The sequence below is a fragment of the Acanthopagrus latus genome, chromosome 24, assembly GCF_904848185.1.
Source record: "Acanthopagrus latus isolate v.2019 chromosome 24, fAcaLat1.1, whole genome shotgun sequence".
NCBI lineage: Eukaryota > Metazoa > Chordata > Actinopteri > Spariformes > Sparidae > Acanthopagrus > Acanthopagrus latus.
In genome coordinates this window covers 24,357-51,286 of record NC_051062.1, presented here as the reverse complement: position 1 = coordinate 51,286, position 26,930 = coordinate 24,357, and the positions used below count along the sequence as shown (strand labels likewise).

General features: G+C 39.2%; 2 protein-coding genes across 5 annotated transcripts; both read right to left on the bottom strand.

Moving 5' to 3' along the window:
- Window positions 1-373: 373 nt before the first annotated feature.
- Window positions 374-13,642, bottom strand: snrnp70 (small nuclear ribonucleoprotein 70 (U1)). Its single transcript, XM_037090764.1, has 10 exons — window positions 13,419-13,642; window positions 12,921-13,074; window positions 12,758-12,820; window positions 11,488-11,542; window positions 11,334-11,398; window positions 11,154-11,216; window positions 8,538-8,619; window positions 2,720-2,821; window positions 1,712-1,811; window positions 374-1,637 (listed from the first exon to the last, which is right to left on the bottom strand). The coding sequence occupies exons 2-10, from the start codon at window positions 13,065-13,067 to the stop codon at window positions 899-901; spliced, it is 1,416 nt and encodes a 471-aa protein (XP_036946659.1). The 5' UTR covers window positions 13,068-13,074; window positions 13,419-13,642; the 3' UTR covers window positions 374-898.
- A 7,417-nt stretch (window positions 13,643-21,059) lies between these two features.
- LOC119014943 lies at window positions 21,060-26,574 on the bottom strand. 4 transcript variants are annotated; one of them, XM_037090398.1, is made up of 4 exons: window positions 24,577-26,574; window positions 23,155-23,307; window positions 22,702-22,803; window positions 21,060-22,279 (listed from the first exon to the last, which is right to left on the bottom strand). In XM_037090398.1, the coding sequence occupies exons 1-4, from the start codon at window positions 24,628-24,630 to the stop codon at window positions 21,962-21,964; spliced, it is 627 nt and encodes a 208-aa protein (XP_036946293.1). In that variant the 5' UTR covers window positions 24,631-26,574; the 3' UTR covers window positions 21,060-21,961. The 4 variants fall into 4 exon arrangements, with proteins under 4 accessions (XP_036946293.1, XP_036946294.1, XP_036946296.1 ...); XM_037090399.1 differs by lacking the exon at window positions 24,577-26,574 and adding an exon at window positions 24,006-24,556; XM_037090401.1 differs by lacking the exon at window positions 24,577-26,574 and adding an exon at window positions 24,081-24,556.
- Between the last annotated feature and the right edge of the window lie 356 nt (window positions 26,575-26,930).

The following is a 26,930-nucleotide window of genomic DNA, read 5'->3' as shown; positions in this document are numbered from 1 at the left end:
AGGCTGAGCCAGGAAGCTAACAAATTTAGTTGAATGTCACCATTTCTATCGAGCATAGTGGTTCAAATTCAGACAGGACTACCAGTGGCTCGTGGATGGCTTTCAGAAGTGCTTCAGTGAGATGAAAATGGCCAAGGGACATTCAACACATGTAAGATTTACTCCATGTATATTTTTAGCTGGCATATTTGATCACACTCAAAACTGCCATGATATACATTTCCTTTACAAATTGCATGTAAAAGTTTGAACACAAGTGTTGGTTGCTGCTACACATTCTACCTGTCAGTTTACATTCATGCAGAGTGGAAACAGTAGGAGATTTGACATCAAGTTATACTGACCATGGAAAAATAACATACAAACAGGAGAGATCATTTAAAAGTGTTTTATTCCAAAATGAATAAACAGAACAGCCCTCAATTATCACATCTACATTACCTTCAGTTTCACATACATTAAGCAGAAATTGGTCACTGGATCCAAATGAGCATAAATCTACCTGCTTTATAAGCTTGAAATTAAAAAAAAAATCCAAAGACAAACAGAACTCATATTTTTACACTTCATCCCAAGCCATGTGGGAGAGAAAGAAAAAAAAAAAAACATACCTAGCCTGAATCACTCAAATAATAAAAAAAAGGATTAGTTGGGCAATGTAGGAAATCTGCAATTTCAGTGAGATCAAATCAGTTTTATGCATCAATGGTGCAAGCAATGATAAAGTTTTCCAGCTGATTCCTGAACAAGACAAAAAACAAACTAGCTAGGTGTCTGGTACTGAGGAAGCCCTGACACTATCCAAGCTTCCTGAACCTTGGCAAACAGTTGCACCACATTTAAGTATAGTATGAAATGACTTATTCATAAATGGGAGTATGCTGGGTGAAGGACTATCTCAGTATTCATCTCCTGGTGCCTCCATCTTGTAGCCATTCTCACTGGAGACATAGCCATCCGCAGATGGCACTGACTGCTGGTCCATCATCATCCCGTCCTGACTGTACTCCTCCATGTTTGGTGGGGCTCCCCCCTCATCCTCATTGCCCATGTCATCTTGGGGGCCAGTGTCATCTCGTAGGGAGCTGTGGCGATCCTCTCTGCGGTCCCCCCTATCTCTCTCCCCCCGCTCCCTCTTGTGCTCCCTATCTCTGTCCCGGTCTCCCCTGCGCCTGTCTTTGTCCCTGTGGCTGCGCCTGCGGTCTCTGTCCCTTTCTCTGTCCCTGTCCCTACGCTCCTCCATGCCCTCACCCACTTCTCCTTCATGCTCCTCCAGCAGCCGCTCACCACCTTCAGGGACTCCATCGCCCTGGCCGACCTCCTCTCCATCCAGCCCCTTGCCCCTCTCCCTGTCTCTCTTGCGGTCACGGCTCCTGCTCCTTCTCTTACGTTCTCTACTCCTCTCCCTACTCCTGCTGTCTCCTCCCGCTGCCCCCCCACGCTCCCTCTCTCGCTCACGACGCCGACTAGTAGGGGTGACCTCGTCTCCTCCTCCAAGCGGCCTCTCTCTCTCCCTCTCTCGCTCCCGGGAACGGGTACGACGACGGCGTTCGCGAGACCGGGACCTTCTGCGCTCTCTGTCCTTGTCCCGGTCACGCTCCCGACTGCGCTCCCTCCGTTCTCCACGTTCCCGATCACTATAGACAAAAAGCAGTTATTGTTGTACATAACAGAACACAATTTTATGCCAGTCTTCCCCGCCAGTACTCACCCGCCCAGGGGACGATCATCATAACGGGATGCATCATCTCGTCCAGAGTGCTTGATATTAACGTCAGCTCCACCTCTCCTAGTGCCACCCAATCCACCACCTGATTAGGAACAACAAGCCAGACATAAGAACAAGTTATAGGTGTTAAGTTAGGACCCCTAGACTTGATGTTATCAAGTTATCAATTCTGGAAAGCTGACAAGGCAGACATTATTTTGCTCATCCATCTGAACACTTAAAGGAGCACGAATGCATGTGTGAACCTTTTTAAGAACAGCACTGCAACCTGTGCTACAGAGACCCAGAACAGTAGGCATCACACCAAGGGAAAATTGACAAAGGAAGAAGGCACAGAGCCATTTACTAGCCTGCACCACAACTGAAGCACAGATACAGGACTGCAATGTTTGATCAGCATCTAGCTCACTCACATCATGGCTGTGATAAACAGATTCAGCGGCGTGTTTGACTAGGTTCCTTTAGCCGGATGCAGTAGTCAGACTTAAGAGGTCTTGTATTATCACCCTAGTTACTCTGTAGTTTGTAATCTCAAATGTAAACTATAGATGAGGTACCCCCTAAGCTCTACAATCTGAATCAGGGGTTTAAATGCCCTATATTCAAACTTGTTTTGTTAAATTACTACTGCTACTACTAGAGCCCAGTGCGACTGACTCTTCCGTTAGCGGTGGTGGGAGGAGGCACAGACAAGAACGAACGAAGGCAACAGGGAAAAAATACAAAAATCAGAAAGCCAATAATGTTGACTATGTATATTACCAAAAAATATAAAGAAATTAGATTAGAAAAGGTTAGCACAACCACATGGCTTAAGCTGTAATAACATAAGTGTCAGTGGAGTTGTTACACCTCTGGTTCATTTACCCATTCTCTTGTTTTAGTTGGGTTCAGTGAATACTGTTTGAGAGCCTGTTAGTCTTTCAGCTGAGATGAAAACTTGCTTAGCACACAGCTTTGAAACTCAATACATAAAAAAAGGCAGCTGACCTAGCCTGCGAGGATGCCATCCTTTGACCGTGCGTCCTCGTTCCACGTCCACCAACACCCTTCTACCATCGATCTTCTTCCCGTCTGCATGTTTGTAGGCAGCTGAAGAATAGGAATGGGGAGAAGGAAGAAAAAAGGTTATATGCAAGTATAACGGCATCATTGTGGCAAAGGAAACAAACAGTGCGTCATTATACTGACCAGGAGCAGGTGAGGCCGAGATGGCTGCTCTCTGGGTAAAAGCCGAGGATAATGGGAGTTGACTTCCTTCCACCCGATGAGTGACTGACATGTTATACTTTTAACTGCATCATTTAACTACCAAGCATTCAGTTCTTTGGCTGTCTTCGTTGACTAACTCTGTAGCTAAGATTGATATATCGGTATCCATTTTAAGTTATTCAGGATGTCTTAAGGATATTATTTTAGGTCCAAACGACAAACTTATTGGGGTGCGACCTTTCTAAAAATACTACTATTGAACAAGAATAAAATGAAGCAGAATGAAATGTGACTCATATTTTGCTGAATAAATGCTTCATCCGACACAGGTTTGACTGAGTAGAACACTCATTCCAAAGTGTGACACATTGCCTTAAAACAGGTCTTAATTCTGTCACTGTGTATTTGCTAAATTTAACCAAATCTTTCAGAACAGTTAACAATAGTTATATTTAGTTTAGTTACTAAAGCCGTGCTGTTGTAATTGTTATTAGTGTATTCTAGGGGTGGAACGGTTCACAAAATCCATGTAACTTTGTTATTTCAGAAGTGGAAGAACGGCTTCTGTTGTACAATGACAAGTATATGCTTTTCATGCTGATTGGAGGAAGTTTAACCCAGAGACTTCACTTGCTCGTCTGCTACTAATTGAGAATGTAGTCGGCTGTTTGCGCTGTCTCCTGCTCTGACTCGAGTCGCGAGCGTTTCAGCATCGCGGCTCGCAAGCTAGTGCTATGATGAGTCGGCTGTGTGTCTGACGTCGAAGCTTGCAAGCTAGCCCGCGAGCCATGAAACACAGCCGACTCATAGCTCTCCTTGTTTACTGGCGGTTGGCATCCAGCTCAGTTCCGCCACCTGCTGCTCTGGAGTGTACACGCTTCGCCTCGTTAGTAAATGAGAGAAAGAAGTTGCGTGTGCCTATGAACTGAACGGTACATACGCGCCCCGAACCGTGACAAGTGTACCGAACGGGATGGATTTTTTTGATGAACTGTTCCATCCCTAGTGTATTCACTACCACTGAATTACATATAATTTTACAGGCTCCTTGGGGATTAAATTAAATAATTCTGAAAATGACAAAACTGTTCATCTCGATTTTAGAACAATTAAAAGAGTTTGTCCAAAGAACACATTAGTCATTGTGGAGACAGAAGAGCACGAAGCTGGTCAGGCAAATTGGACTAGTAATTACCAAACCACATATTATATGACCATAGAATGTTCTATTGCAGTGTCTATAATTTGCTCAAACCTTGTATAAGCTTCATAACAGAACAACATGATTGAAGCAACCAAGAGCAAGATTTTGTCAACAAGGACTCTCCAGCATTTGGCATTGTTCCAAACTTGTGTACATTCTGACTTCGTCCCACACCTCATCCCATTATACCATACAACAGTCTTCTGATCCATCCTGTATGATGGAAGGACTTGGCGAGATCCAGGCAGCTCATCCTGGCTGCCACACTGGTCTGAAGTGATGATGATCCCAGAGGACACAACTTTTAAATCCAAGTAGATGGGCCTTACCAACACCCATTTGGTACAGCGTACTGTCTGAGGGCCTTACCACATCCTCATATACATTCTGAGGGCCTTACCAAACTCCCTCAGACATACTTTACAGTTGATGGTCTTACCATATTGCCTCAACCATGGGCCTTATGAAAATCTGCAGTCTCAGGGCCTTACCAAAAACCCCTCAGCACCAGAATACACATACCATCACAACAAAAGGGCCTTACCAGAACCCCACCACTTCCTGTGTTCACTAAGGATGTCAACATCCCATCCAATGACAGGGCCTTACCAAACCCCCTCCAGTCCTACCAAAACTGCCAAACTGAAAAAAACAAAAACAGGGCCACCTTCCTGGCAGAAGTTGCCTCATCGCAACACAACCCCCCCCCCAAAAAAGAAACTTTAACAAATAAATGATTAAATTAAAAAGAATTCAATGAAATCCTGTCCGTAACACATGTCTTGGATCTAAAGTGGCCTGAAATCTTGACCTGATTTAGGGCATCTGGTGTCTAATCTCCTGACATGTCAGAAGCTGAATGTGGAGGAACCATTTATTTGAAAATCTTAACCTTACTATTGTTATGAATCAATCTATAAAGGCAATAACTAGTGTCTAGTCTAACTTTCAGTCATGTATTGAATAAATCATGTATTTTTAGCCTATTTGGTATAATTACCAAGAACATTTCCCTCATCTGCCTTTTCTATTAAAGCCAGCCCAGACATTTGTTTGAATAGTATTATGCATCAACTCAAATTAGTTTATCATTTTCCAGATTAAAAATGAATTGTGAACTGTATTCAGCTGATAAGGCTATACATACAGCTCAATGCTTTGCATAGAAAATGAGCAGTTTGTGGAACAGAGTGAGCAGTATGATTCCAACACTCTTGCTCACCCCTCCTTTCCAAAAACAGAAGCTACAGTGGCCCTCGTGGACAAGAAACCAATTTTCTATTAACCCAAGTGAAGAAGTGAAGATGTATTTAGTTATTTAGTCTATAAATCTACAGGTTATACGTATTAAAAAAACAAAAAACAAGGGATCAATGAGATTTCGGACAACTAAAAATAGAACACTTATTAGCTCTGTGATAAGCAGACTTCTCAGTTTATGTCAAACCATGTCATTACTTCAACCATCTTTTGCACACTTACTGCCCTGTACGTCTTAGTTACTGCTCCATATGCTGTCTTACTGCAAAAGACAAAACAAATATACTGCTAACACATTTTGCATTATCTAGGTTTAATACCATTAGATGTGGGGGGAAATGTATTTTACAGTCAGCAGTAATCTTTACTTTAGCCTTACCTGTCCAGCAGAAAGCAGGCAATTCGGCATCACTCTGCAAACATTTCTCAGACTGCCATTTGGAGAGGCATCTCTAATGTTGGTTCTTGTTAAATGTTGCTTGCTGCTAATCTACCATATCTATTGGGGGTGTCACAATCTCGATTGTAAGTTGGATATCGATCAAAATGACGTCATGATCTCAGCCTTTGAAATCAAAGGTGGAATCGTTGATTTCACCACGCCCCCAGTATCATGTCCCGCAGGTGTGCCAAAAGGGAAAATACACATAGCATGCTGTAGCCCAGCAAGGAAACGTTACCTCCTCCAATTTGAAGCTGCAACCAATGAAACACACCATGGCAACTGCTGATATAGTAGACGCATTAACTGAACTCAAACCCGCTCCTGAACTATTTTGCATTCCCAGTGACTAATGTTCACAACCCACGTTGGTGACGGAACCATTTGTAGCATCAGACATGCCACCTTAGTGGTAGAAAACCCTGGATTTAAGCATTTAATTGGCAGATTTAGTAGCCTTAACAGATAACGATCTCCAGGGCAACACGAGCTACATAACCATCACAACACACTCTTCACATCTGCAGTTACTAAAAAGTGTCACTAGATGTCAGGTACCCTTGATGGCATCTGATTTGTTTACAGTAAGTTTCCAATGAAGTGGTGAAACAAGTTATTGTTACATTTATATCGTGTTATATCGTTCATAAATTTAAATGTGACAATAAGGCCTTAGTGTAGTACACTGCAAACAAATAATTGAGGTTATATGACTTACTACACCATGTAGACCTCTTTTGAAATAAGAATTGAAAACTTGAGAAAAAAATCCAAGGATCCAAGACTAGACTAAAAATGGTACAGCCATCTGTGCTAAGAGTATAAAAGATCGAGAATTGAATCGTGACCCTAAAATCGTAAATCAAATTGAGGACTTTGAGAATCATGACACCCCTAATATTTATAATTTTATTGCTATGCAACAATAAAAATTAAAATAGCATAACTATTTTTTGAAAAGCTGCATCAAATTCAGTTAATCTGCACAACATTTATCACAACAATCTCCACAAGAAGCTAGTGGGATTGACAGCTGTGCCACACCACATTTGATTTCTCTCTTGATTGCTGACCCTTTGCCTCTCTACCAATCTAAGACACTGCTATTGTGAAGCATGTGCCCTCAGTGACCTGAGGTGGCTTTCACATAAAGGGCAGAGTCATTGGGCAAAATTTTATGTAATAGTAGTCAGGGGTGCGTTCAATGGTCAAAGCCAAAGACTATAGTCATAGTAATTGCACTTAAAGCATTTCAGGGCTTGCAAAGTATGATGCTTTACCCATTGAACGTAGCTCCTCTTCCCTATGTAGGAGATGGAGGGTGGAAAGAAATCTTACCCATCATACAAACCCATTATACCAACCATATACTGAGCTGTGGTAGTAGGGTGTAGATGTATCATAACCATCATCATCTGCCAGCCAGCTCTGGCCAATAGCCATCACAGATTGTCGGCTGCAGTGGCAATGAGAACAACACACAGTTAATATACTGTTTAGCCCCGCATCCCCCCTCAGTTCATCCCCTGCTGTGACTACATGCTTGCTGTGATTCAGCAACTCTGGTCTTGAAGAGCTGATATCACCACCAGAATGGTGTCACTGTGTCAGATAGCACCATTCACCTGTCTAAAAAGACGGTGCTCCATAATACACTGTGGTATCACCTCCAGCTTAAACTCTCTCGTGTGCTTGAGTTTTACTAATCTCACCATGACCAGGGTTGAGGACCACCAATAAATACTTTGACAAACAAGCTCCATACCAATTCATACAAAAGATGGGTTTCCATACAGTCATTAACACTGTTCTGTTCACAAAAAAAAAAAACCCATTCTATGCTTGGTGACCAGTCTGACTTTGTGCTTACCATTAGAGTCCAACCACGAGAGCAGCTTTCCCACAGAGCTACCAACGCCTAACAGTTAAAAGACAATGTGCCCGTTGAAAGGCAAAGATTTTCAAGTTCACAGATGACAGACAGTTGCCCCCCAACCCCCCCCAAGATGGTCCAACGCATTGAATAAAGCTGTTCCCCTCCTCCAGACTATTAGTCAACAGATGACATGCATCAAACACAAACACATGGACAGAGACACATGGACACAGACACATGGACACACACACACCACAAAACCACCGGACCTAGATTTTAAGACATGCAAATGTAGAACCTAAATCTGTACTGTAAGTACTGATTCTTTTGATGCCATTACCATTAATTTGCTCATTAAGTAGCGGTCACTTTCTCTAGGTGTAACAGAAAGCTGCCACCTCAGTGTCATAAAACAGAAATATCCATGTAGAATAAAAGGAATTGTTCAACTGGAGAACCATCCTACATGTCAGAGACATCAGTCTTCATGAACATGTGATCATATAGAGAAAGCTTTTGGCTCAGTGCTTCACATGGGGTTCCTACACCTTTTTGTGACAGTCAAAAGACAGCATTTTACAGGGGCGTGACACATTCAAGATGCAGGTTTCACCAGTGTGTCATCAGTCTGAAAACAGACTTGGAATCCTATAACCTGGCTGAGCCAATATTAAAACAATGTATTATGAAAGTAATTTAGTTAAAATGTCAAGTACTTTATCTGAAATCCCAGCACTTCTAACCTGGAAACAGATTAAAATTTATGCATTTTCAAATATTTCCAGCACCCTCACAAACCAGCATTGCTACTCACAGTGCATGTCTCGTTCATGCTCATATTCAATGAATGCATAGCCCCGAGGCTTCCCCGTCCTCTTGTTGTAAACAATGTAAATCTGAAACACACAAGAATGGAGATATCAGTTGGCTTTCATCATTATCAACAAATAAACTGCAACACTCGTCATATCAGCAGTGTTTACAGGGATAAAAGCAAAAAGAAAATCTGACTAATTTTTTTTTCTACAAAATACAGGCTGAGACTAATTTTAAGTTGTACCATGGGTTTAAATAGGCTAAACCAAAGATTATTAAGCAACTATTGCATTATTATTTTTGCCAACAGACAGGCTACTGTAGCCTAACCGAACGTTCAGAGCTAAGGCGCATAAAGAGGAAAATGATCCTGGAAGTCATTCATTGTGTATTGGGAGCCAGGCGGACAAGGAGGGAAAGGTGGAAAAGGCGGAGGCGGGTGGAATAGGGTTAGGGTTAGGAGGGAAAAAAAAGTTAAAAATCCTCCAACTTTATGTAACTGCCTTCAGACCAAAGGCGCACAAAGAGGAAAATCCGCCTTGTCCACTCCACCTATGTTGCTTAAGTCGCTTTAGTCACCCTGTTCATTCCTGCTTCTAAATTTAAAAGGGCCCGCACGGCACTCGCTTTAAACACCACCACACACTACTGCTGTAGCACAGCCCATCTATTTACCAACATCGTTGATCATGGAAAGTTACTTGACGGAAAGTTATTTCATAAAGTCATTAAATAGCATGCTACGTTGCAAAGCTAGTATGCAATAATTCCTCTCCTTTCTTACAAACGTATCACAAATAAAAGCTCAGCAAGCATAGCAACCACTAGAGCGACCTTCCTCCACGCATCGGCATTCTTTACTTGATTCCTATTAGAGTTTAGATTCTCTCAAGAGAGTCTGGCCGAGCCCGAGCCATCAATATTTCCCTCCACTATCCTTGGGCCAGGCCCTTGATCAAGCATTTGTGTTTTGCATTTTTATAAATAACTAATAACTTTAATAATGACTGTATTTCCAGCTACAAGATGCGCATCTCTCTCCTCCCTCCATGCTGTTTGAGTCGCTGCATGGTCCAACACGTGAGTGAGTTGACCTCATGCTGGAAACGACGCGTCTTGGTGGAAAAGCCATGCGATAACCAATAGGGATGTCTCGTTGTGCTGTCGTCCCACGGTCAAGTCGGTCCCAGAGAACAACCCGCGTAGTTTTGGTTCCTACCAAACATTCGAGCTTTTAATTGTGTAATATGTTTATAAGAAAGGAGAGAAATTATTGCATACTAGCGACGTAGCATGCTAGCATGCTATTTAATGACTTTATCAAATAACTTTCTGTGATCAACGATGTCGGTAAATGGATGGGCTGCTACAGCAGTAGTGCGTGGTGGTGTTTAACGCTAGTGGCGTGCGGGCCCTTTAAATTTAGAAGCAGGAACACACAGTGTGACAAAAGCGACTTAAGTGGAGTGGACAAGGCAGAGAAAGCGTATTTTCCTCTGTGTGTTTTCTGTCTGAACACACAATATGAGACCAAATGAAAGCTCTCTTGACTCTTAACTGACCTGCACATATGGGGGACCTGCACATGAATTTAACACTGCGCTTCTGAAAGTAAATGTGTGAGAGAAATATGCTCCCAGCTGTGGCTGCAGCTGCAATGGAACTGCATCGAATGTTACAAACTTGTACACAACATGTTGATTAGTAAGTAATGTTTTGTCAGTTTTTTTCCATGAAATTGAGAGATTCAAAATCATTTTGGTGGTGACTTATAATGGGATGAATAGTGTCAGTGACACCCATTCGGTCCTAGTAATACTTGTTTCTGCACTATGAAACCTCAGCAAGAGGGTAGGATCACAGTGTTAAACAAGATGTTTTGAGGGCATAACATTGTTATGAGATTTGTAGTTAGCTCCTACACCATGTCTGAAAAATTGTTGAGACCTGGGATTTGTATTTACAACAGTGATGTAACACTCAACTGTAGGTGGTTCGTCAAAATAAGGACTATTACATAAAGAGATATGGCAGTTAATAACTATGCTGGTGATTTACCAAGAGCCATAAAGTGGGGCTATTACTACCAGCCCTAACACTCTTGGAGAGCATGATCCATTTTTTTTCAATTTAGTCAATAGAATTGCAAACACATGTATACATATTCCTTGAGAACCCCTTTAGACATAAGTGTATTAAACATTACACACCTGTGTCATGTGGTTTTATGTACATATGTAAATGAGGCTGCAATTCAATTTAACATACAAGAATTACAGACTTAAAATGTGGTAAGGTTGGTCCCACAGATACTAGAACAGATTGGGATTAGATCTGTGGTATTTGGGGGGCCAGATAAAGACCTTGAGCTCTCTGTTGCCATCCTCTAGCTATTCCTAAGCAGTTTTATGGTGGTGGTTGTTGCATGTCACATGGCATCCACTTAACTAAATTGAATTTCAAGGTGTAGGCTAGAAGAGAAACAGTACCTGTACCAAGTTTTTTTTATTTAAACAATGAATAAACTCATGCAGATGTGATTACAGTGTAGTTTTGTTTACTTATTGCAAACGTGAACAGGTTAGGACAATTAAGACACATCAGCTAAACATACCCGTTTGATGGGTCCATAGACCTCAAACTCTCGACGAAGCTTGGACTCTGTAGTATCATAGTTCTACAGCAAAGACAAAATACGTTAGACATTATCAGCTGTAAGAAAAGAAAATATTTGCATAATCCAAAGACCTGGTGTAAGAACACTTGAGAAAATTAATGTGTCCATCCTACTCACCACTCGTGCTACAAACAATGTTTTGAAGGCATCCCCTTGTGCATTGGGGTCATTATGGGGATCCCCTATCATAATGCAGTCAGGAAATCAGAATTAGCAAAGAAACCATAAAAAGGAAAATATTTTGCATAAGGTCACTCATTGTGAAACTTACAAAGCTTGAGTTCTGTCTCAACCACTGCTTGTCTCCTCTCAATCTTCTCTCGCCTCTGAAAGAAAAATATTTGTAGGAAATGGTCGATAATCAATTAGTGGGTTTGAAGTGATTTCTAATAGACTTCCATTATGACTGCGATATGACAAAGCTTTATAAATAGAGCCTAACCGCTAAAGGATTTTTAAGGCCGATATTGATACCAATATGTGGTGATTTAAAAATCCGATATTCCGATATATCGGCCGATATATACATAAAAAAAAAAAAATCAAATAATCCAGAATCACGTAACAAAACAAACAGATTTCCGTAACATTAGTCATTTGTAGTTATTTATGAGTCCTCACTGAAATAATATGATAATGCAGTTTAAAAATGTACTTGTTTTACTGTCACAACAGAACAGAGGAACATCAAAATATATCATAGGGTTGTGGCGTTCTAAACACGAGTGTTGCCAACAAGGACAACGTAGAACAGTGGTGCCCACATTGTTTTAGCTTGCAAGCAGCTTTTGAAAAAAAATCTACCTACGTAAAAAAAATACTAAACATCCATTAATCTATATATACACTGAGTATACACAATGCATAACATATGAGATATAGAGGGTAATGTAATCCTTGGTATTGCACATAAAAATTGCCAGCAGTAATGCACATAGGTGACAAACATCTATCAATGCTGCTAACAATTTACACACTGGGCCCTGCTAGTTTTCTGCATAAAGTTGAATGACTGAAAAATGAAAATGCCTAATATTGTAAAATAATAAATAAATCGGCCGGGACTTATTTATAAATAAACTATTTTTATTATTTGAAACGTTAATGGGATCTGAAAGATGAATACAACCTTAAATTTAAACAAATTGTGGAATATTTCAAAGTCTGAATGGCGTTTCTATCTGGAAGTTGGAATGAGTTTCTTGAAAATGCTTGAAAATGTGGGTTTTGGTTTTTGGAAAATGTCCAACAAAAACATTGCACATCCCTGAAATTAAGAATGTTGTCAATGAGCAAAATGGGGTTGTTGATTCCTAACTGAAATGTATATTTTGGTGTTTGAATGGAGTGAGTACATTGAAGCAAGTGGAAGGCATTAATAAAAAGGGGAAAAAACAGTTCCATGCTTAGAAGAATGTATGTTCTGAAGGCCTCCAGTGTTCACAATTATTCGCCTTCTATAGTGTGTTACAATTGCTTTCAAAGAAGCCCAAGCCAGAGCCAGTATTTCTACAGTTTATGAAGGGAATTTCGAATCTTACCTTTCTCTCCAGGCGCTCCTCACGGGTCTCAGCCCTCGTCGGTGGAGGTGCATCTCTCGGGTCCTGATCACAAAAGAGGCAATGAAAACACAGGATGTGCGGTAATGAGTGAAAACTTGCAAATATATACAAATATGAGCGTAACAATTGATCAAATAATCACCTCGAAGTGCCTGATGAAGGGTGCGATGCCACTATATGGTTGGTTATGATGTTTCTCATGGGGCAGCTTCTCTAGCTGTGGAAGGAATGGTATAGGGTCCCGCGGTGCAAAGAGGGCCAGCAGGTTCGGAGGTAAAAACTGCGTCATCTTGCACCTTAATAGACATTTACAGTTATTAGTGTAATCACTGCTACTCGAGGCTCGGTACAATATTGCAGCAGGCACAGGCAGGCCAAGGCCAACTCCAACAACGGAAGCTCGCAGGACGGCTCGATGAGCTAGCGTCAACTGTTGTCTTCATTGACGACTTCCTCCTAATGAAACATTATTCTGCAAATCAAACAGCGACGACTTTAAAGACAAAAGTTAAGTATAACCTCGAATATCTTCGCAACAGGGAAACGTTCGCCCAGCGCCCAGCCTTTTTTGGAGCCCTTTGCATTACGAATCAAGCTAACGTTTCTACGGCTAACAAGAAGCCTCGAGCATGATTCTTACCTGTCTCCTCCAGAGTCTTGACCAATGTCAGACCATACACTAGAGGAAGAAACGACCGATATATGGACGTCAGGCCGAGAAAATACTACAGCAAAAGTACACAAGTAATAACTTAAAAGCGAATTGCGCAGGGAACTCTCTCCGTGCGGCGACAAAGTTAAAATGCGTGTGGTCTGCTGTCGTCCCCGATAAATAAAATGGCGGGATGCCGTAAATCGAATAAACACTTGCCGTAAAGCGCACCGGTCGCGAATCAATGGGGACCATAGACATATAAAGGGTAGACGCCGCGTCGAACGCTGCTGCCTGTTGGCGCTGATGAGAATTGGGGCGGTCACCCGTTCCACTCAGTGTAATCTGTTCAGCAGGCGCGATTAGGTGTCAGCGCATTTAATCAATCGTAACTCTGATATAGAAACTGATTTTCACGCGGGTTTTTTTTTTTTTGCTGTAAACGTCATACATTATAGCTATGACACAGGACACATGGGCCGGCGTATTTTATTCATTATAAATGGATTAACAGTAATAGAATATTCTGATGTATGATATGTGTTATGTATGATAGGTATTTTGCAAACACTATAAACACAACAGAAATCATATAGGCTCTCTCTCTCTCTCTCTCTCTCTATATATATATATATATATATATTTACACACACACACACACACACACACACACACACACATATTATAGATACGTTTATATATCAGAGAAAATGAAAAATATATAAATCATGTAGAGTATCAATATGTTCATATATATATTATATATACATTTATATATCAGAGAATATGAAAAAAAATATAAATCATATGTATCTATCCATATATGTAATAGATACATTTATATATCAGAGAAAATGAAAAATATATAAATCATGTAGAGTATCAATATGACTCATATATATAATATAATATAATATAATATAATATAATGAATGAATGAAATGAGAGAGAGAGAATCATGAGTGACTAAAACAAAACCTGGATAACAAATGGGGACGGGAAGGAAGTGGAATGCCTTTACATGCTCAGACTTGTGTAACAAAGCAGAGAGAATAACATGTAATGAAAACGTAATGTAAAGATACATTCTCAGTTTAACAGAACATAACACATCCCCACCCCAAACCATATTTACACATTTACAAAACTCACCAGAGTTTCACACAAGTTAAAAACGCATGTTTGCAAAACTATTCTACAATCAGATGATCTGTTGTATGTATTATTAAAGTAACGCAACGTAGCATTTCGACCTTAAAAAGATGTTTCTAAACTAACTGGGGTGGTAGAAAACTGATTTGTAAAAATTGATACGTATGGCGGAAAATCGTTACAAAAGACAACAAATAGTAATGTTAAATCTTACTTGTGAAAAGTAATCTGCGCAATGCTGCAGCATCTTTTCTCCCTGCTTCTCAACTCAAACTTATTTATTATTCTCTTTTCTTCGTTCTTCTCAGTAGCTTACGTTAATTCAACTCGTAGAATGACCGCCCCAAGATGGCCGCCGCAATTCTCACTGCCCGGCAGCCGTTGCGGCGTCTACCCTTTATATGTCTATGATGGGGACCCATGGACCGAACCACCACACATTTTGAATGAAACATCGGGGCGGAAGGTTGGGGACTAGAATATAAATGTCATAATATTGGTCAGTAATACAATCTTGACCCGACCTAGACATTGTACTCCCTGTAGTGCGTTTCATTTACAAAGTAATTCTCGTATTTACTTCTCTTTTAAAACTTGTAATATGGATATGGATTACATATAATGGGTTTCGAACCCACTGCACGGAACACTGAACCTACTGAATTTAAGACTATTGTACCACTGAACAAATTGAAGCCACAAAAAAAAAAGAAATGATCTCAGTTGGCTTTTATCATGAAATACTTGTGTCGAGGAGTTATTTGTGTTTGTATTACTCTGGCTCTACAGAACCCTGCAGATATTTCAGAAGAGGGAAGACTAGAGTCCATTTCAGAACAGATTAAAGTGAGGGAAATTTTCTCAAAGCAAAAGGGGCTTTTATAATGTTGAGAAAAAGGTGGATTGAAAGGAGGTAAACAAAATTCACAAAACAAACAAAAGAACTCTACCTCCCTCCCTGAATGTGATCTGAGTGATCAGATATCAAATGTATTCTCAATGCTAGGTCAAAAAAATGGTGGTGACTCAGGTGTTAAAAGAAAAAAAAAAAAAACTTTTTCCAAGAGAAATATCCAGAGAAAGAAGTTCTGATTGCAATATATCAACTTCAATGATGCAATTAAACTTCATTTTAAAGTTAGATACATTTATTTCAGGAGTTAATGGTTTTATATCAAAAGTTACACTAATCTGATTCCTGTGACATTACATTTAATTTAAAATGCAAACATATTTAACTGATCACCATTAATTCATTCTAATTCATTTTCATTTACATCCCATCCCACCCTCATACTGCTTCACTACATTTCAGAGGGGATTTATGGATATTAAGCTTTCACTCCACTATGTTTGATCACTTTTGTCACATATCAAGATGTATCATTGTGTATGGACCACTGCGCAGAGTGAATAGCATACTTCTATTTTTCCTACAAGTACCTTTTGAGGTAATACTTTTGGTAAAACTTTGAAGGCTTAGCTTTTATTTGTACACTGTGGTGATCTTGCTTCAGTAAAAGATCTGATCAGGGGTCTCATTAAGCACAAAATAGGTCTTGAAAGAGGCATACGCAACCTCCCACGCAAACGTTCTGATCTATAAAAAACAGATTTGACGGGAGAATGTGCGTACCTGAAAGCAAACTCTCACCCATGTGTGGAACAGTTTTTAGTCTGGGACAGACTTATTATTAGGATACATGTGGCAAGGAAAAAGGGCCAGGATTAAATATAAAGCCCCTGCAATCAAGAAAAGAAATAAATAGAAAGAAAATAAATATGTTGTTCGTACAGATATGTCAAGCGCATCAGCAGCAGCAGCAGCTTTCTCTCAGCCCCCTACAAAATAAAAAAAGCCAATAATCTGTATTTATTTCAGAATGATTGTCATGTATTCAAAATAGTTGTGAAATACAAAGAGCACATGTATGTGTATATATTATAGTTCAAATTCAGCTATCACTAAAATAGAATGTTTGGTCAGTAATTTGGGACTTTCACCCCTCTGCTTTACAGTAGGAAGAGAGCAAAATTTCTGGTGCATGCAGACTGTGTGACTCAATACAACTCTCAGTACAATCAGAGAAATGTTTATATTTTCTGGAAATCAGAAGATTAAATCACAATGACCATATAGCCTCATATATGTATTTTTTCACTCCGAATCCAATGCCACCACCTGTGAGTCTACAGTTGTGGCGATAAATTAGACATGCTGGGCTACAAGGGAGACAGTGAGCAGTGACCAAGTAAGTGTCATGTTGTTATTTTCACAAATATAGGAATGATAGTCAAAAATATCATTAAAATGCATAGTTTTATATAAAACGGCATCGCATTTTTAAACAAGGGCCCAATTAAATTTCTTTTTATGGGGCCCAAAAGCAGGGCTGCTGTGATGTGACTACGGACCAGTTTTTCAACGCACTTCATCACCACTGGGGTGAGTGCCACTCGGTGGTAGTGGCTAAAGATGTGGTGTTTCTTGGGCAGGGGGACTATAGTTGAGGATTTAACCCAGGGTGGGACAATGGATTGTGCCAGGGACTGGTAGAAGATCTTTGTGAATATTCCAGCCAGCTGATTTGCATACTCCTTCACTAAGCAGGGTTAGGGTTATTTTTCTATGTTTGATTTGTACTTTGTATTTTTGCTTTGCTACTTTGTCTCGTTCTTGGTTGCTTTGTTTTTCATCCCCGTTTGTCTGCTTTTGTTTTTTTGTAAACAGCTTTTAAATAAAGCTCGCCTTTTGTTTTCCTGATCTTACCTCCAGTAACTGCGTTTGGGTCCACCTTCCCTTTCCTTAGTTTTCCCTTTTTACCTCGACCTTTCCACACCTTAGTCTGACTAAAATCTGACCAGATCGGATTCCTCATAGTAGGAATAAAACACCTAGATTATTCGATTGATAGTCCACAAAGTGGATTTTGCATATTTCATCAACTAATTCACCTTCAAGTTCACAAGCTCATCTGTGAGCTGCTCCTCATTAATTTTCTCATCGTCATTCTCCCCATCATTTTTGAATTTTGGGGCTTTGCATTTTTTCAAATTCTGTGTTTAACACTGAATTTGACCTGGGGGCCCAGTGATGGTAACTCCGGGGCACAACAAAGGGGTTCTTCCGACCACCTTTGTGAACAAATGTGACGAGTATTAGCGATTATTATCACAAAATTAGACACATATTAAGATACTCTCTCTCCAGCTCTTCTTATGAGGTTCTGTCTTTTGACAAGACTTACATGGAATTAATCCACGAGTGATCATTTCTGTAGCCACAGCGTCCCAGAAGTTGTTTATGTCCACATGACCATTGTAGTTACCAGGTGGACTTGGGATTTCACTCACTGTTAAAACAGTAGTTTGTTATTCAGAGCACAAGAGTTGATGCAGTGCTATTCAAGGCATGGTTAGCATGATGTCCTGATAAAATTCAGAGAGAGATGAGGTGCTGTACAAGCAATGAAGCTAAAATATATAAAATAACAGCTCATCAAACTCACCAGGCTTATTGAAAACACATTTCTTGTGAAGATCCATCACAACAACTGTATCCACATGACACACAACTGCAGTTGTAGTCATGGTTGGTCAGGGCCTCAAAATGAAGGTATGCCTGAAGAACTCTCTCCTTGTTTGTAAATGACACGTTGCTAATAGTATGGAATTAGATTTGTGCCAAAAGAAACAAACAAAACTTCTTAAATGTCAAAAAACAAAACAGGAATTTGAGAGAACATGAAAGTCATTTCAAAAATAAAACTTACAACTTGCAATCAAATAATTTGTCAAATAGTGTAAATATTGGTCTTTGCTCTTCTAATAATGCATCATTTTGTTTACGGTTCCTTCTGCTGGTATATCTCTGCTCATACTTTTGCTGACTCTCAGCTTTGCGGCCTCTCTGCAGCTCTGTCTCGTTTGCGCTCCCTGACATTTTGTTTGCGGTTTTGGCACAAAACTCTCATGTGGGCGGGCTTTTTCAGCAGCGCGTCCCCATTGGCTTATTAGATTTTGACTGACACCGCTCAGTACCTATGTGTAGATAGCTAGCGCGCTAAACGACCCCGGCTTTAAAACATTTACTCATTTGTTAAACTGGCTTTACCTCATTTTGGCTTCTTAGCATGTAATAACGATCACAAAAACGTAACAAAACCCTGACAAATGAATCGGGTATGAAAATTAAACTAAGACTCAGAAAGGAAGATTTGAAATACAGGTTTATGTTATTTTCCCCCCCAAAAGTGTAATATTATTTGGCAAAATACTAGACCCAAAAAATTAAAAGAAATTACTTTTCATCTTATCAAATTAAATAAACACCAAGAGTGGTCACTCTATTTTTGGGGTGTACCACACACTCCCCTACTAACAAAAGTGGCTCCCAACACTTAGTAATTCAAATGAAAACTCCCACTTAGCAATACAAAATATCAATAATATCAAACAAATTTCTGTGGGGTACCCAAAATTCTTAAGCATGTTACTCGCTAACCATGAACGTGCACAATGTCTTGTAAGCATTCAGTAGCAATGCAAGCGACAAGTTATGGGCTGGTATGTGGGATGGATAATTGGCACGGACTAGAATGAGTGAAAGAAGGACTGGGGATACTGGTGAGTGTAAACAGGGGGCTGAGTTCCTATGGCAGCCACCATGAAACGTGGCTAGTAGGTCGGTTGACCAAGAGAGGGGTAAGTGAACATATAGCCAGGGTGTCTGTCTCTGGTCAATCTCCTTAGTGGGCTGGGTGTCAAGCTGAGTCTTGGGTTCATCAGGGCCTGGTGTACTTTCACTTTGTCTCTCTAGTTCCTCCATAATAACACCTTCTCTCTCAGATGCAGGTTCACCAGGGGCTGTTTCTCCAAAACACTCAGGATTATTTTGTGTCTCACAGGTACCTCTTTGGTATGGTACAGGATTATCAACTCTTGGCAAGGGCGTACATTTCCCACAATTCTGTATTATTTTATATATGAAAATTCATACATTTAGAAGTTTTTACGACAACATTGACCATTTGAATTCACATGTAAAGGAATATTCTGAGAAATTGCATGGATTCCTACAGAATCAAAATAAAGCTTCTCTTGAAATTCACAATTAAGTGAAAATCAATGTTTTAATCTTAAAGGTTTTGCTCTATATCTCACCTATATGCCAGCATCAGGCCCAGTGTTACTAGTTTTATTTACTGTTGACACGTAGACCTAGGTTAAAACTGTTATCAAGCTGTTTAAGTTCTCATTCAAATTTCTCACCTGATCATCTGTATCCCCTGAGCATGTCCCTGCCTGGCCACTGCTTTCACTGTGCCTCTCTCTCTCCCTGTGTCTCTGTGCTGCCTACATTGTGACCAGATACCATTATTTTGCCAGAAGAACAATGACTGACCTTGATGATCCTTTTAATTTGATACATTGATTTTTCTGCTTGTGTTACTAGTTTATTTGCTTTAGCTATATAGTGAGTGCATAAATAACAGTGTACAATGTACAGTAGTGTAGCCCCTTTCACACATGCACTGCTATTCTGAACTTACCATTACCTGGAGGAGCTGTATGTGTAACCAATGTCCTAATCAGTTGGACCGGACATTAACCAGACTTTGTTGAGGAGGTCAGATTTGTGCAGAGAATTGACAGTTCCATTTCGTGTTCGTATGTTTCATACAGAGTAATCAGTATTGCGCCAAACAAGCTGTTTAAAAATGTCAAATTGTTGTTAATTTTACCGACTTCAGCGACACCTCCGACTTCCGGAGTTCCCCTCTGAACCAGACAAACTAACAAACTAATAACAACACCAAGTCACTGGGGTAAACTAATCTAAAACCAATAGTTGTCCTTCAAACTAATATCACACAAAGCGATTATAAAATCCAGAAAGAAGCTCTGTGCGTTACTGACTCTTCGTGCTGTTCTTCCCCACTACCAAGTGTCCCCAACCCGGCATGCTCCGGTGGAAAAAAGTGTTTATTCACTTGGCTTTTGGTATCAACAGAGCAGAGTGATGTTGTTTCACAGCACTTAACTAGGCAGCTGTACAACCTGCACTGTAAGAAAAGATACACCATATCTACTCAATAAAAATGAGGCAACAGATTACAAGCAATATTATTAATTAAATTTCACAATGTTTGGTATTGAGTAAATTTTCATTAAATGAGACTCTTAATAGTTACCCATTTAATATGAGTAGATCTGAATAGAAAACAGTACAGAATTAATTAAAACCTAAACAAAAATATTGAGTTGATTTGAAAAAGATAAACTCCCTAATGTGTAAATTGTACTGATAAAAATGTATTTAATTCTACATATCAATGATATATAATTGAGTAATAATCAACTACATTTACCTGTGCATTCATTTGAATGTATTCAATACAATGAATTAAATCTAAATCTATATCTTTCTTAGGAATAACTAGTCTATGGCCCAGAAAGTACAGAATTAAACAAATAATCAAATAACACGTTTATTAACAATTCACTTTTGTGCTTTCAAACACATTGTAGCATCAGTGTACACTGCAACCACAGTCTTATTTCAGGCCAGAAGTAAGATCTTGCATTTTCAAACCAGAAATTTGAATAGGACAGAATACTGACTCCAAACTTTTTTGTAAAAACAAAAATAAATTCCATTTTACACAGTGATTATGTATCCATAAACATGTGTTTCCATGCTTTCTCACCTCACTAAGCTACTAAATGGGATTAATAATGATCTTAAAGAAAAATGCACCAGAAGTGCATGTACCAAAACAATTTGTATGGAGTAAAACACATTTAGTACTTTGAACTAACCACAATAGAAATTAGTGGGATGAGAGTCCAAATCAGTGCTAACTTGCAAACATAGCAACACTTTCAAATGTGCAATTCGCTAGCTCTGTTGAAGCTGAACATTGTGTAGCACAACATGTAAACTGCAACTACAGTCTCATTTTAAAGCCAGAAGTTTGCTCACACATGTCAAAACAGATCTTTGAAAAGGGACAAAATGCTGACTTTAACAATTAAAAAGAAAAAAAAGAAATGCCATATTACAGAATGGTGATATGTCCATAAACATGTTTCCATCCTTTCTCAACTCACTGAACCACTAAATTAGATCAATAATGATCTTAAAGTAAAAATTCTCCATAAGTGCATGTGCCAAAACATAAACTATAAAAGTGCAATTTGTACAGAGTAAAAACATTTGTACTTTGTACTTTGAACTAACAACAATTGAAATGTCAATGACATTCATGGGACAGAGTCCAAATCAGTGCCAACTTACAAACAGAGCACTTTCAAATGTGCAATTCTCAAGCTCTGTAGAAGCGGGACATTGTGTAGCACAAAAGTCTGCACTGCAACTACAGTCTCATTTCAAGCCAGAAGTTTGCTCTTGAGGGACTGGACTTTGACAGCTCTGAATCATCCAGTTCCAAGAAAAGTTTTTGGAATACCTCAAAGGTGTACTTCAGCTGTCTGGGATAATCGAGATTCAGTGCGTAGGTCAAGCCAAGGAGGACAGAGCAAGCCCTCACAATATCTCCAAGTCCTGTGATGACTTCCACGCCCTCTATGACAATTCCAATGTTCTTTGGGCTGTTGCTTGTAGAAGCTCCAGGCTTTGGGGTCACAATAATTGCCATTACGAGCTGTTCAAGTTCCTCCAAGTTCTCAGTGTCCTGCAAAATGAAATTGTAAGTGTCTTAGTATAAAACTATCATAAATATATTGCAAGCATACGGTATTATTAGACAATACATTCATTATTGTTTTCATAGCTTCTCGCAGGCCTTGGTCTCAAATTGTTCTTTGTTTTCTTTATTTTGATGTTTTTATATTCTACAATTGTTCTTCCATTGTAATGAGGGCTTTATGCTATTGTACTATTATATCCCTCTCTATTTACAGTATCTTGTGGAAGAATAGTGTTCATCCCTCTAGTTGAGTTCAGAGATTTGAAGAATCTATGACAAGGAGCACTGAAGCTGTTAAAGATACTACAAAAAACAAAGGTCACAGATCTATTTGACAACAGCACCTACTTGAGGAATTAAGGAAATGTGGTCCTTGAAATAAGTTAATGCAAATTAAGTTTACCTACATTGAATTCTTTGATGAGATGTCCCCCTTGTTCTCCAAGGTATTCTATAAGACACTTAAGGACAACCTCTCTGGTCCTCTCAACCGAAGAGTGCACTGAGTCCTGGGGAGGAATGCAACAACTGATAAATCAATCACCAAAAAAAATAAAAAAAATCACTGAATGTTTCTGTAATTTAGAAACGTAAACACTTATGAGAAAATCTGTTTTTGTACAACCTGAATCCCATTTTTGTGGGATTGCCTATCAATTCTAATCGTACTTTACATGCCTGCTTTACTCCCACTGCCTCCCCTCCCACCAGAAGCTGCCTTCATTAACTATTTGCACTTATATTAGGGCAGCAGCTAATTTCTGGAGGACAATTGTCTATCATTCAGTTTGATGTCCTTATTCATATCATTTGGAAATCTTATGGAATAAAGCTACTTCTAATTTTAAAAAGTATTGTACCTCCAGCGGTTCCATTATGATCTCCAGTCTTCTTCGAAGTGCTCCACCTTTGGCACGAAATAGTGTCAGTAGCTTGGGAGTGTGATGGTCCAACGCAGACATAAATTTCGGCTCCAGATGTACAGTAGCTGTTCTTTGAAATTCTGCATTGATCTGAAACACAAAGGCAACAAAAGAGACAAGGGTATCACATCAAGTTATTGTCTGTTATTGTCTGTCTGTCTGTATCGGTACACTGCCTGTAAAGCAACAATAACATGATCTGAGAAGAAAATGTGCATCCAGCAAACTTTTTTTAAATCGTAAAAGTACGGAAAACTATGTTTTAAAATAGTTTTAAAAGACAAAAAAATGCCTCTGCTCTGCTGTGAGATACTGGGGGTGTGTACGCTGAAGGCGCCGAAGGCGTGCAACATGATGATATATATATTTTTAAAAAGTAACGGTAGGAGCCACTGTTTTATTCGGCAACTATTTTGTGTGTAAATGTGGACTTATTTCGGTAAAATCATTACTTAAACGAGTCGCTAACCAGCCATTCATCACCAGTTATCTTCATGTTAAATGGCCGATTTTTCCAATGGAGTTCGGCGGCCGGCTCACAAAACTCTAACTACCAAACTAAACACCGGCGCTAATCAGATATGGAACAGTATCCTGTTACTAAAATTTTTTCAGAAACTTTTTTATTGTACTGTTTAGCTGTAAAATTAAAGTCTGTGCCATGTTAAACCTCCTCCCCTCCTGCTAACGTTAAGTGCTCCGGACATTACCACACTAAAATGAACAGATTTAAGCATGAAAAGAAACACAATTGCGACTCTATAATATAACACTGCGAATAAACTTACTTCACGTGGGTTTAGGTAAGTTGGCTTCACATTTGCAAGTTGCAACAAAACAGCGAAACAACAGAGAGAACTTACGTTACCTGCCCGGGAAGACAAGCTCCACACAGGAAGTAAAGCTAACGGAAGTGCGTCAAGTGCCGTCCGAAATATAAGATGCTCTTCTAGTGATAACCCCCAATATATCTTTCACATGTTAATGTGTCTACCCTTAACATTAAACCCAATGTACTTATTTACGCCATTTCATTAAAAACATACTGAGGATATATCAACACGCAAGGGAGGTAGGAACCAAGATAGCGGAATACCAAGCCGCATCCTTCAAAATAAAAGTTTGACTTCGATGTATTTGAATTCTTCCAAAATGTATAATGCAGTGTTCATAGCTCGCAACAAAATCACATTAGGCCTACTAACGTACATTTATATGAAGCCTTGGCAACAGAAGCCAACTTTACGTTGCTGCTGAGTCTCTTTTTCTGTGATAGCTCATTTTATATTGTAATATTCCTTCCTTCCACTACATGCGTTCTTCTTACAAGCCCAGTGATAATAAAATAAGTTTTCTTACCTTAGTCAACCAGTTAAATTTTGCAAGTTGAGCAATGTCGAAGAAGGCGAACATTCACTGTCTGTACTCTCTTCAAATGTCTTGTGGCTAAATGATAGCCTGCTGCATTTTTTTTTTTTTTTTTTTAAAAAGGCGCTCTTTGACAGGAAGTACTTTTCAATTAAAATTTGCCTGATTACATTAATTAGAATTCACTCAATATTCTGTCTATTTGGGATTAGGTAAACATAATGCTTATGTTTTATTTAATTACAATGGGCGGATTTTATTCCAAACATTTTTATTTAAATTTTAATTAAATATTCTCCTCAAAACCAAAAACACAATTATATTGAATATATTTTACCTGATACATTAATTCAAATCTACATGACCACAGAATCAATTTTTACAGTGTGGATCTATGTTATCAGTGCTTAAATATATCCAGATAAATGTTAACAATCACCCCAATCTTTAACATTAAGTTTCAATTGAGTCTGTGTTGTTGCGTCTGTGTGTTGCTTAGCAACCATTCTGCTGAATGTCGCTGAGGAACTACCGTTACATTGCTTGGTGGAAGAATGATTATTTGTTATCAATAAATTATTGTTCATTGACCTTGCCAGGTATATGTAGTAACCGTTTTCCAAAAGCAATAAGTCCCATGAGGCCGTGGTTTACAGTGATTCTAGAACAGCTAAGGCACGACGCGCCTCTCAGGGCTTATTGCTTTAATCTACTAAGCTAACGTTACCTATTTAGTTAGTTACATTATCTAGTTAACATCTTATGTCCGGCTGTCAGTCTTGGTTTCTTCGCTTTGTGGGAGCTTCCATTTTATCTATACACCTTCTCTCTTCAACAACAACAACTGCTAAATCGGAATAGAGATGGGAGTAGGAGTGAAGCAGCAATTTTAAATGTGACTGACACTACTGTATATGACCATGGGAGTTTGTATGAACAGTAAAATGTTCTGAGACACAGCATAATTGATTATTCCTAGTAGATAAGGGGAACTGAGCCTGTGCCAGAAGTGGCACGGGAAGTGCACTGTCCTTCCCCCACTGCACCTCTCTCATGTGATCCCAGCCGGGATCGTAGGCGCGTTGGCGTCTGCGCCCATAGCGCACTTCCCTCCACGTGCCTTCCAAGAGTTGATGTTTTTTCAGTGGTGTATTTAAGTAATTACAGAAGGTATATATTTATAATTGTTTTTAATAATATATTTATATGTGATAAAATGAAATGTTATGCTTGTGCAACTTTATTTATACAGCAATGAATTGAAATGAAATGAAATGAATCAAAATAAAAAAAAACAATGAATGAACTGAAAAGGACACAATAAATGAATTGGTTTATAAAATAAAAAACAAATTTTATTTGAGCAATAAAAAACCAAAGAAGCGTGTGCTGGACAGTGACGTTTCGACCAGTTTCTGGTCTTGCTCAGGCCTAGCACACTGTGTAGATGAATTGACTGGCTGACAGGGGTCCATGTTGTTCCAAAGTCAGAGCAGGAATGAGTGACTCGCCTCCCTGTCTCCTTTTATCACCTCCCCTCAAGTTCATCTACGTATTTTGGCCCTCCCCCTTCTTACGTATCCTCAGTGTTGGATGTCTGCAAGTTTGACCATGAACTACGCATAGTATTTGTCTTTGTTTGTTTTTTTAATTGCTCAAATCTTGTAAAATCATAATGAAATGTCTTTTTTAATCCTATAGAACCTATTTATTAAGCTAATGTTTTTAAATCATATAAAAAGGTACTATAAATTAAATTTTTTTTAATCCATTTTCTAAGAGATCATGTATAGTGTTTTAACAGGTATGTAATCAATTGGTGTTATTTAATTATATAAAGGGACCTGTCTATCCATGATTTTAATCCTTTTAAAGTTACATATTTAATTGTTTTGAATCATCTTGAAAGTGCCCCCTCTTTTAGAGGGTTAGGGAAGGGGAAACAATCCCCTCTCCCAAAGGAGAAGGAAGGTGCACTGTCCTTCCTCCCGTAAGACCACCCGTAGTCCCGGTCCCTATAGGGTCCACGGTCGCGCTTGGCCCGCCGGCCATAGCGGACCTCTGTCCATCCATCCATGGTTTGTTTTGTCTCTATTTTTTGTTTGTTTTTTTTTTGTTTTTTTAATTTTTTAATTTTTAATTTTAAATGTAAAAAAATCACCAAAAAAGCTTTCCCAAATGGGGAAAGTAAATTACGTAAACAAAAATTGTTTTAAATGAAAAAAAAGTTTTTGTTTAAGTTGTTATTATTAATAAACAAAAGAAGGTGTGCCCCAAAAAACGCGACGTTTCGACCTAAATAGGTCTTCCTCAGGCTTACAGCACACTAAAAGTATACAAATGGC

Bases quoted from the DNA above. Each gene is read 5' to 3' on its own strand.
- snrnp70 (XM_037090764.1), bottom strand. From the start codon at position 13,067: ATGACGCAGTTTTTACCTCCGAACCTGCTGGCCCTCTTTGCACCGCGG. The intron at 8,620-11,153 runs GTATGTTTAGCT...TGTGTGTTTCAG, and splicing joins TCTATGGACCCATCAAACGG to ATTTACATTGTTTACAACAA. The intron at 2,822-8,537 runs GTGAGTAGCAAT...CCTATTCTTCAG, and splicing joins GCATGAACGAGACATGCACT to CTGCCTACAAACATGCAGAC.
- LOC119014943 (XM_037090398.1), bottom strand. From the start codon at position 24,630: ATGTTCGCCTTCTTCGACATTGCTCAACTTGCAAAATTTAACTGGTTG. The intron at 23,308-24,576 runs GTAAGAAAACTT...TTTGTGTTTCAG, and splicing joins AATTTAACTGGTTGACTAAG to ATCAATGCAGAATTTCAAAG. The intron at 22,280-22,701 runs GTAGGTAAACTT...TTCATTTTGCAG, and splicing joins ATCTCATCAAAGAATTCAAT to GACACTGAGAACTTGGAGGA.